Source organism: Mus caroli, unplaced genomic scaffold (assembly GCF_978045245.1).
Source record: "Mus caroli unplaced genomic scaffold, Mus_caroli_1 scaffold_6, whole genome shotgun sequence".
NCBI classification, from domain to species: domain Eukaryota; kingdom Metazoa; phylum Chordata; class Mammalia; order Rodentia; family Muridae; genus Mus; species Mus caroli.
The window spans coordinates 35979436-35990846 of NW_028227261.1; the positions used below are offsets into that span (position 1 = coordinate 35979436).

An 11411-nucleotide genomic window follows, 5' to 3' on the forward strand; every position below is an offset into this window, starting at 1 on the left:
TGTCCTGACTGTGAGACATGCTTCCACAGCCTTAATTAACCAGCAAGTCTCCTTAGGACTTCTGTCTTATACACGCGAAAACTCAGACTGGAAGAGAAGACGTTTCCCAAAGTGAGAGTTCATCCAGCTGCAAAGGAAGCTGGGAAATGTAATTCCGAGCTGGCAGTCACGTGTCTATTAGTCTGTCTGTCTACAAGAATGAGTGACAGCAAGAATGCTAAATTCCACAGGAATGGTGATGTCATCTTTAATCCCAGCTCTTGGGAAGCAGAGGCAGGTAGATGTTTGTGAGTTGAAGATCAGCCTGGCTTCCACAGAGAGTTCCATGACAGCCAGAACTACGTAGTGAAATCCTGCATTAAAAAAAAAAAAAAAGAAAGGAAGACAGGAAGGCAGGAAGGCAGGAAGGCAGGCAGGAAGGCAGGAAGGCAGGAAGGCAGGAAGGCAGGAAGACAGGAAGGCAGGAAGGCAGGCAGGCAGGCAGGCAGGCAGGAAGGCAGGAAGGCAGGAAGGCAGGAAGGCAGGAAGGCAGGAAGGCAGGAAGGCAGGAAGGCAGGAAGGCAGGAAGGCAGGAAGGCAGGAAGGCAGGAAGGCAGGAAGGCAGGAAGGCAGGAAGGCAGGAAGGCAGGAAGGACTAAATTTCAGCAGTTGTGGGTACACAAGACTTGGGCCTGTCATGTATTCCCAACCTCACTCTGGGCTTGAGTTCTAGTCTCAAGGAAGCCACTTATTACCACTGTCTGTCCATCAAAACCGTCCTTCTCTTCCACAACAACAACAACAACAACAACAACAACAACAACAACAACAACAACAAAAACAACCCAAAAACAACCACCACCACAACAACAACAACAAAACAAAAAACTCTTTCTATCCTCTTTTAGCATAGTACACAAGCTAACACTTGAATATCTTCTGTTCAAGATTCTACCCCTTCTCCCACTGTTTTGTTTTAGTTTTGGTTTCTTTTTCTTTTGGTGTTTGTTTGTTTGTTTGTTTGGATTTTTTGATGGGTTTCTCTGTGTAGCTTTGGCTAGCCTGGAACTCCCTCTGTAGACCAGGCTGACCTCGAACTCACAGAGATCTGCTTGCCTCTGCCTCCCATGTGCTGGGATTAAATGTATATGACACTACCCACCCAGCTTGTTTTTGTTTTTGAGACAGGATCTCGTGAAGCCCAGGCTAACTTCCAGCTTACTATGTAGTTGAAAATGGGCCCTTGAACTTCTAATTCTCCTGTCTCCACTTTCCGAGATCTGGGATTAGAGGTCACCATTCCTAGTTTATGTAGTGATGGGCACTGAATGCAGAATTTTGTTCATGTGAGGCAAGCATTTCTACCAACTGAACTACATACCCAGCCTCCCCGCTCTCTTTTCTGAGACAGGGCCTTGATATATAGCCCTTACTGGTCTGTAATTCACCGTGTAATCCAGGCTGGCCATAAACTATAGTGATCCCCCTGCCTCTGACTTCCAAGAGCTGAGATTACAGGTGTGTGCCACTATGCCTAGCTTCAAGTTCTATCTTAAATAAATTAAGTGTTTGAACTCTGTAAGTCAAATTACTAGGTGTGTGTTCATGGGCGAGCCAACATACCTCTGCAAAGCACAGCTCCTTTATCAGGACTAACAATGCACTGGGTTAGGCTACTGGGAAACAGCTGAGATACTGAGTCAGTCCTGGCTGGCCTAGCAAGCAGAGAGTGCATGTGTGACGAGTGTTGGCTGCAATTTGTTGTTGTTTGGGAGGTTATTTTGAGACAAAGTCTCTCTATGAAGCCTAGGTAGACCCCAAACTGGTAACTCACCTGCCTCAGCCTGCCAATTGCTAGATTACATGTGTGTGCAATCAGGTTCAACATTACTTCCAAATTCAATAAACTCCAATTTTTAAATTATTTTTAAAAACTATTTATGTGTTTATCTATTTGTGTGTGTGTGTGTGTGTGTGTGTGTGTGTGTGAGAGAGAGAGAGAGAGAGAGAGAGAGAGAGAGAGAGAGAGAGAGAGTGTGTAGAGGAAGGTAACTTGAGTTGTCAGGTTTTATGGCAAGCACCTTTACCCACTGAGTCATCTTGCTGGTCCTCAATAGACTTTATATAGAAAAAGGGAAAGAGAGATGAAGTATTGCTATTTCAAATCAGCTATGGAAAAATCAAGACTTTTTTTTTGGCGGCAGGGTCTTTCTTACCCTAACTTTAGAACTTAGCACTATTTTACTTCAAACCACACATAGGAGATAAGACACTCTAACTCAAACCGAATGAGCTATGAATGAGGGAGAACTGGTTCTCCAGTAAAAATTTGGGACAACTTCTTTCAGGCCAAAGGACTGGATCCTGAAGGCATGAAGGTAGATAGCCCATCTCAAGAGCTGGAGGCCATTTGCATGGGGCCCGATTTGAAGTCACTCCTCCCCGTTGCTGGACCTCTTCTCTGAATGGGTAAACTGCCCCTGCTCATTCAGCATGGGCTGTACAAAGCGCGGGAAGCCACTATCACACTGGGGCTTATCACACCAGGCACTGCGCTGAGCCTGTAGCGGCCGATAGCACACAGGAGCCAGTGGTTGAGTTTATCTGTATTTGAACATACTGTAGATCAAAAGGAAAAACAAAACAAAACAAAAAGAAAAACCCCAGAGGCTCAGAGAATGGCAAAGTGGCTTTGCTAAATGTAATATATGGAGTTTGAAACCAGGATTTAAACCTACACCAAGACCCAGGTTTGTCCTTCAACTCCAGTTGCTAGTTAATATGTATGTGTTGTTCTCAGAAACAAAGTCCAGGCAGAAAGAAAGCCCCACAGTTGGCTGTGGTGATCCCTGAGGCTGAAAAGGCTGCCGTCTCCTTCTTTAATTCAAAGAAGCTCTTAAGGGGAAAATAGAGAGATTTGATGATATAAGAAATTAGCAATTGCCAAGGCTGGGATGGTGTGGCTCAATGGGCAACATGTTTGCCACAGAAACAGGGGGACCCGAGTCAGGTTATTAACACTCATATAAATCCAAGCATGGCCACAAGCATCTGTAACCATCAGGTAGGGGACAGAGAGGAGGGGTCCTCAGAGTTTGCTGGCCAACTGGCTGAAGGGTGAGCCCCAGGTTCGATGAATTAAAAAGTAAGGTGGAGAGCAACTGAAGAAAAAAATCCTGCAAAGACCTCCTGATTTCAGATGAGCACATGGGTGTGGCCTCCTTCACACACATGAGCATACACATAAGCATGCACATCACACACACACACACACACACACACACACATGAGAGAGAGAGGGAGAGGGAGAGGGAGAGGGAGAGGGAGAGGGAGAGGGAGAGGGAGAGGGAGAGGGAGAGAGAGAGAGAGAATTGATAACTTCCAAAAGGCAAAAGATACCATATTACAATTAAATAACCAGTGTGGAAATAATGTCTAAACACTCCCAAAAGGGTTTCACTGTTCAGATTTTTTTAATGACTTCTTTATTTCATCTTCCATGTACGAATATTTGCCCACGTGAATTTATGTGCACCGTGTATGTGCCTGGTGCCACCAGAAGTCACAAGAGCAAGTCAGAGCCCCTGAAACTGCAATTACTGATGGTTGTGAGCCTTGGGGTGGGTTCTGGGTATCAAACTTGAATCCCAAAGTGGGGGACCCAAGAGAGCAGCAAGTGCTCTTAACCACTGAACCCTCTCTCTCCAGCCCCAAGGCTTAGTATTTATAATACATAAGGATTTCTCATGTAAGCTCAGCCTGGTGCCACCAGCCTGCTATCCAACTACTGAGAGTGAATAAGTCAGAGGACCATGAGTTCAAGGCCTGCCTGAGTTACAGGGAGAAGTCAAGATAAACTCTAGGGACTTAGTAAGACCAGACCTCAAAGTAAAAAGAAAAGAGGAAGAAACAATGTTAGGGTTCTAGCTCAGCGGCAGAGCCTATGGTGTGGAAGGCAGTAGGTTCAACTCTACAGCATAAAAAGTTCTAAACGATTAAGAAAACTCCACACAACCCCAACAGAGCCCCCAGACAGTGGTGTGAACAGCAATTCATAGAGAAAGAAATACAAATAGACAATAACTTTAATAATGATCAAATAAATGGAAAGTAATTTACTCTTTCTATGCACTTAGCTAAAGCTTTGACATGTTCTTAATGCCCAGGATAGCTGAGGGCGCGAGCCTGCAGGATTTCTTACATAGAGCTGGCAGGGGGTAAAAAGGAATTGGTTACATCACTCCAGGAGACATTTTATTTGCACATATCGTCAGATCAAATAATCCCTCTGTTAAGATTTCACCCGCAGAGCACTTTCCATGGACATGCAAGGTAAATAGACCAGGCCGTCTGATAGCATTATTCCTTACCGGGATTTAGGAAACAGCTGGCATTTCCATCACTGCGGGCTGCAGAGGGGAACTGCTCACCGTTCAGTTATTTAAAAAAATGAAGTTGCCTGACATGGTGGTGCGTTCCTGTAATGCTAACACTCAGGAGCTGAGGCAGGAGGATCTCTGCAACTCCAGGCAACCCTGTCTGGCTACATAGAGTTCTAAGCCAGCCGTGTTTACAGTATGAGACCCTGTTTGAAGACAAGAATAGAACAAGTAAATGATGAGATAGAGCCATATTTACTCATTTAGGAAGAGTATGAAAATACACTAAGGGGGTGGAGAAACCAGTTAAGGAAAATATTAGGGGTTTGGAAATAGTACAGCTGGGAAAGCACTCTCCTGATAGGCACGAAATCCTGGGCTTGATCTGCAGTACCCTACAAGCCGGGAGAGGTACATGCCTGTAAGCCCAGCACTTCAGGGCAGAGGCAGGAAGATCAGACAGTCAAGGGGATCCTTAGTAACTTAGGGAGTTTAAGCCTCACTGAAACAAAAGGGAGATGCTATAATCCCAACTATATCAAAGTGCATTAGTATATGTGCATTTGACATAACGTATTCATTTTGCATATGGGAAAGAAAAGCTGGGGGATTTCTGGTTTATGTTTCCTAAAATGCTACAAGTATTTTGGTGGTGGTGTGAGGGGTGCTTTCCCTCTGGCCTGTGGCTCTGTTTCCCCACAGTGGCTCTCACCTGAGCAGCTCAAAGGGTGGTTGCTTAACATCCCAGGGCAACCTCATGGGAAGCACGAGGTGCCTGTCTGACAGAGGAGACAGAGTTTGGAGTAGCTTCCCATGTTTTTCCCATCGGACAGGGCACACACAGGTGATATAGCTCAGCCCCACCATCTTCAAGTCATTCCCAGGCTGACTCCATCTCACCCTTTGTTTGAGACAGGTTCTCATGTAGCCCAGGCTGGCTTTGAACTCAGTAAGCAGTCTAGGCTGGCCTTGAACTCCCAGTCCTCCTGCTTCCAGCAGCCACGTACTGGGATTACAGGCATGTGCTATCACATCCTTACCCAAAAACTCTTAACTTTCCAGACTCCATGCTGCTCAGCAGGGGCTGCTGGGAGTCCTCCATGTGCGACTCTGGCCCTGTGCTTCAGCTGACCTTAAATCCCAAAGTGTACAGCACCCCCACCCCCAACCCAAATCAGCGGAGGGCAGCAGCTGTGACTGTCCATCCTCAACCTTACCCTAGCACTGTACCAATTTTTAAAAATTATTTCTATATTTATTCTTATATGCATGGGTGTTTGGCGTGTGTGAATGTCTGTGTACCGTATGTATGTAGCAATTCTGGAGGCCAGAAGAAGGCATGGAGTAACAGACCATTGTGTGCCTCCATGTGGTTGCTGGGAATTGAACTCAAGTCCTCTGGAAGAGCAGCCAGTGCCTTACCTCCTTTGCCATCTCTCCGGCCCCTCACTGCATCAACTACAATGTCTTCTCAGGACCCAGCTCATCTGAGTCCTCCTAACATGCACCTTTATTGTCAGTGTGACTCTTCTCTTATATGGAGAAAGAAAACCAAGTCCTTGGGAGCTTCAGTCACCTCTGCATCTCACAGGCACAGAGAAGCAAGCTCGGGATGGGACTCTGTTCTTTCACTTATATTCAGTTCCTTCCCCAGACTCATCGTGGGTATGGGCAGGCCCTGCAGAGCTAGGGTGTGCCTTGGACTAATTCACTGTGCCCCAGTTTCTTGACCTCTGAAATAGAGTCAAACTACCGGGAAGAACTCCTGACGGGTTGGGTGGATACTGAAGCAGGAGCTGGAAGAGAATGAGTGTCTGCTGCTGGCCCTCCTCGTGAGTCTCCATCAATGCTGCACACAGTAGGAACGCTGGAGGAGGCACTCGTTAGGTGCTGACGGTGTCTTTTAGTTGGCACTAATCCTGACCCTGCGCTTGCAGCATCAAAGTGGCTGAGTGAAGAGTTAGACAAGGGTGGATTAAGGAACTCATAAGGATCACCCAGGAGTCAGCTAAACCGCTTAAGCTGCCTGGGAAAAGGCTGAGATCAGGCTGCTCATTAATTTATTCAGCAATGCCTGCTGAGCTCTTAGCTGAACTGGAACGGGGACAACCAGGATGGAATGGCAGTGCTGTTAGCGAGAATCAACAGCGTACTGTAGGCATTCAGTTGTTCTTCTGTCTGCTGTCTTCCAATAAGGAAATGACACTCGGGGACCAAGGGGTAGCCGATGACACATGTGCACTGTAACTGTGAGGGGACACTTGTAGGACCCTGGTGTTTGTGGAGGGCACTCACTTCCCCTTCGTGAAACTGTTGCCCTAACAGGGAAGTAGCAGCCTTTCCCCGAAGTCCCTTTGGGCATGTGGCTCATCTGTAGAGGGATGCCCTACCCAGTCAGGGCCATGCCAATTCCAGAGCAGCCTGCAATTCCGTGACTGATGGGACAGAAACAGGGAGGAGTATACTGGTCTAACCTGGATCAACTCTAGCTTCAGCGTTCTGCATGGGGCTGGCTGACTCTTGCTGGGTTGGCTATGTGACTTAGGCTCCTTTGGGCTTCCTCCTATCCCCTGTGAATGTAGACTCTGAAGACAACAATCTCCTGTGAATAGAACATCTTCTTGGAGCCTGCTTCCTGGGGAACCCAGCTTACAGCTGTCTCACTGTCATACTGACCCTGCTGGGTGGCTAGAGCAGCCTCCTTAAACACTGCATTGACTTCAACTTTTCACATGTGTGTTTGCATGTATCTGCACTATGTGAGGCCAGAAGAGGGTGCTGGAGCCTCTGGAGCTGGAGTTAGGTAATTGTGAGCCTCCTGATGTGGGTGCTGGGAACTCTGGTCTTCAGAAAAGCACTCTTAACCACTGAGCGGGCTTTCTGGTCCTTTTCTGTTTTGTTTTGTTTTGTTTTGTTTTGTTTTGTTTTGTTTTGTTTTGTTTTGTTTTGTTTTGTTTTGTTTTTGAGATAGGCTCTCTCATATATTTTACTCTGGCCTTAACCTCAGTATGTAGCCAAGGTTGTCCTTGAACTCCTGATCTCCTTACCTCTACCCCTACCCCCCCCCAAGTGCTGGGACTTTGAAGCTTGCATTAACCTCCATAGCAGCTCTATGGTGGTTGTGCTGTTAGTTAGGACTCCATTTTACAGAGAAGTTCTATTAGTCGAAAGACACAAGGTTTGAGTGATAAAAGATAAATAAAAATAAAGAACGTTGGCCTAGGGATGATGATGATGATGATGATAAGGCATGCTTTGTCTGTGCCCCAACTGAGTTCCCAGTCTCTAGGGAGACTGAATTTAAAGATCTGGGCAGACACTGCCCAGGCAGGAGACTGAGATCCTCAGGATAGAAGGTCAGCAGGCTGCTTTAAGAGGCCGGCTCTCAGGATGAGGTGAAAGACACCACAGGAAGTCACGTACTAAGACTCATTGGTCAGGGGACTTTGTCTGAGGTCAGGCAGCTCCTGAGAATGTTCTAGAACTGGTTATGTGGTAAAGAGACTCTGAGTTCATTTCTTTTTCACCTGCAGCTATCGGGCCAGGGCCTGGTAAGCTGTTCTAGTCTTATCTTCTCTGCCCATTCTAGTCTTATCTTCTCTGCCCATCTGTCTGCTGACCAGCTTGTCAGTGGTCCCCCTTGGGAAGGTGACAGGCATTTTGATTGTTTTGGTTTTGATGTTGGGAATTAAAGCCAGGACCTTGTACATGCCAGCAGGATCTCTAATTCACTTTTTTAAATCTGTATTTAGCACCCTCTCCCCCACTTTTTTCTCTTTTGAGATGGGAATCTTACTAAGGGGTCCAGGTTACTAATCTTACAGGTTAGTCTAGAACTCACGCTGCAGTGCAGGCTGACTTCGAACTCAGCTTCCTCAATGTCAGATTACAGGTGTGGGTCACCACGCATGGCTTGATGTGGTGGTCTTGCATCCCCTCCTACTTGGTAGTTAAATCACCCACTTATTAATTCATCCTGAGCTGCTTCCTCACTTACAGAGAGGGTAATTGCCTTGTAAAGTAACAGAGCAAAATTTTTAGCCTCTTTTTATTGGTGGAGAAACCAAGGCCCACAGAAAAGGCAATCAAGATAGTGTCTAGCCCAGGGCCAAACCTTCCTAATTGAATTCTGGTTCGGGGAGCCTGGGCAACGCTGGAGCAAACACAGAGCACTCTTAGCTCAAAGGTCTGTCCAGAGGACTCTTTCCATCTGTCCCAGAAGGTCCTGGGATCTAAGAGTAGCGCTTCATTCATCTACAGAACACTTCCTGTCACCCACTCTCGCCCATGTTGCAGGTATTAGAGCTGGTGCCCTCACAGTACACTCTGGGATAACTCACAGCTGCTGGGGTCACATGCAGGAGCACTGGTCACTAGAGCAAAGGCCAATGATGTGGAGACAAAGGGCTCAGTGCAACGGCCTTGCTCTGTAGTCTCTGGAATTTACTGTCTCCTAGAGAGTGCACCGCTGCCTGGCCCTGGCATTATGGAAGCCTGTCTGACTAGGTCTCTTTCTCCTGGCTTTCAGCCTGTCTTCCAGCCTTTCTCCCACACAGTAGGGGATCTTTTCAGAGTCGACAGCAGAGGGTGCACTAGAGATCTGGACTTGAAGGTCAAATCTTGCCAGGCTTGGGCTGGCACCACACCCCTCGTCTGTGGAACGAGGACTGAGCTGGTCACATAAAGTTGTCATGAAACCATTAGATCTTCCCAGTCTGTTCCAGGTGCTCCCTGTCTTTCCAGAGTCCACGAACTGGTATGTGGCCCTCCCTTTAGTCAAGGCCTGTCCTGTTCCTCAAAACATTTGTCATTCCATATTGTTGATCCCATCAAAGGTACCTCCCTGAAGCTGAAATGACCTCCACCCCAACCAGCTGAACCTATTCCACCTGTTTTCTGGACAAGTCCCTTCCATGTTCCAAGAACAGTCTGTTTCCAGGTCTGTCCCTATGATTCCTTATGCACCAATGCTCAGAACAAACATCTCTATAGTTTCCGGAGGTGACTAAGAGTCTGACAGTGTGCTATAGTCATTACATGGATGAAGTATGAAGTATGTGTGAAGTATGTATGGTTCAGTCTCTATCAACACACACACACACACACACACACACACACACACCCCGCTATAGAATCATCACAACCAATCCTTCCAAAGAAACCAAAGGGGCAGTGTCGTGGGCAAGTGAGATAGTCTCTGTCCAAAGCTAGAGCTGCCTGGATCTTCAGGGACCCCTCCCCCCCAGTTCCTGGAGTCCTAGTGGCTAGGAAACCAAACGGATTAAGCTGTTAACTGGCCAGGCAGCAGCCTGGACCCCTCAGGTTATGTCATGACAATTGCACAACTCTCAAGACATTTTCAAAAGAAACTATCAAGTTTCTTGTCCTTTGGGCTGTTGAGGTTGCGAGCCTCAGTTTCATTTTGGGACTCTAACAGCCTCAGACTTTTTGCAAGTTACAGGTACTTGAGGGTGGGGATGAAAAGGAAATGGAAACTCAAAATTGTAAAGCAACCCAATTTTATTTTGGTTTTAGAGGCCAGCGGGAGCATGGCTCCACTCTGCAGGGGTTAGGTGTAAAAACCTTCCCTCCCCCGGGCCAGAGGCCCTGGGAAGGTAGGGGGTACGGAGAGGTGGCTCCCTAGACCCAATCCGGTTAGTAGGCTGCTCGAGAAGGAAGGTCAGGCAGAGGCCTGTAATGGCTCAGATTGGGGCAAGGCGGCGGAAAGAGGGCACAGAATCCAAGAACGTGGAATCCGAAGGCTGGTTCAGTTCCCTCCATTAGACCGCTGAGGCTTGGGTATGAGAAGCGAGACCCAACTGTCATCTGGCAGGAGGCAGAGCCTGGAGGCAAGGCAGGTGTTCTCGGCTGGAGCCGTCTCGGCACGAAAACCCGGCGCCTCCACCCTCACGGAGGGTGTGTGGGAGCCGGGCCACCGGGCGCAAGGTCCCGTGTCTCTGGGTGGTGGCTCTCAACAGCTCACCGAGCCGGCGGCCGGCGCTGACCCCAGGTCTGAGAAGCAATCGAACTCGCTCTGGCCAAGGAAGAGCTCGGGCAGCTCGCGTACGCGGTGCAGCCCAAGCTCGAGTTCCAGCGACGTCAGCGCCTCTTCGTCGATGAGCTCGGTGTCCATGCATCCCAGGGCGGGTGGCGGCGGCGGCGGCGGCAACGAGGCTGCGGCTCCAGGCGCCGGCTGCAGAGGTGAGGGCCCTCCGGCGGCTGCCGGGGGCGCCGGGATGCGACCCGGGGACGGTGTGGCTGCAGACTGCAGGTGTGTGCTACCGGCGCCCGGCGACTGCGAGACGGGGAAGGGCTGGAAAGAGACCGGCGACCCGAAGGAGCCGTATGCCAGGGTCCCGGGTGGCGGCGGCGGTCCCAGCGGAGCCCCCCGCGGCCGCAGACCGCTGTCCATGCCCGGGCCTGCGTATGGCTGCAGAGTCCGGGGAGCGTGCGGGCCGTGGGCGTGCGGCGGCACCTGTAGCAGGCAGTAGCCCTCGGAGAGCATCAGGTGGTCGGCCATAGCAGCTGGCGGACAGTCAGGGCACGCCCCGGGTCTCGGCCAGCGGCTCCTCTTGGGCGGGAGACCCGGGCACTGTGCAGTCCCTGCAACTCAACCAGGCAGAGGAAGAAAAATCGGATTCGTTCACTGTCTCACCCGGGTCTCCCGGATCTCCTCTTCTGCGCTGCCCACGGCAGTAGTTGCAGGCCGCAAAAGAAACAGACAGCCCAAGGGTTCCCAGGCTTTCGCGCAGTGCCTTAGAGGCCAGCGAATTTTTTATACCAAGAGGCGGGAGTGCCACGCCCCCTGTCTGTCATTGGCTGGATGAATCCCTTCTGGGCGGGTCGTGAACCTGTCCAAGAAGGCATTGGTCCCGCCCCCTACCAGAGCTCCGCCCTTTGGGCCTCCAAGGGCGTCCCGGGATGCAGGCACTTTGGTGGGGCTGGGTGGTTGACATTTTTCTGGGGCTTGGTCAGGCCTTCGAGGTACTGGTTAGTGGGGGTATGGGAGTAGCTTGAATTTGCCAGATGAGGTGAGAGGGCCAGTTCCTGGAG

The 11411-nt window shown here is 49.3% G+C and overlaps 1 protein-coding gene across 1 annotated transcript; it reads right to left on the reverse strand.

The window, feature by feature from the left end:
* Positions 1-9789: 9789 nt before the first annotated feature.
* On the reverse strand, positions 9790-11121 carry Cited4 (Cbp/p300 interacting transactivator with ED-rich tail 4). The gene has a single exon (XM_021161181.3). The coding sequence runs from the start codon at positions 10876-10878 to the stop codon at positions 10330-10332; it is 549 nt and encodes a 182-aa protein (XP_021016840.1). The 5' UTR covers positions 10879-11121; the 3' UTR covers positions 9790-10329.
* Between the last annotated feature and the right edge of the window lie 290 nt (positions 11122-11411).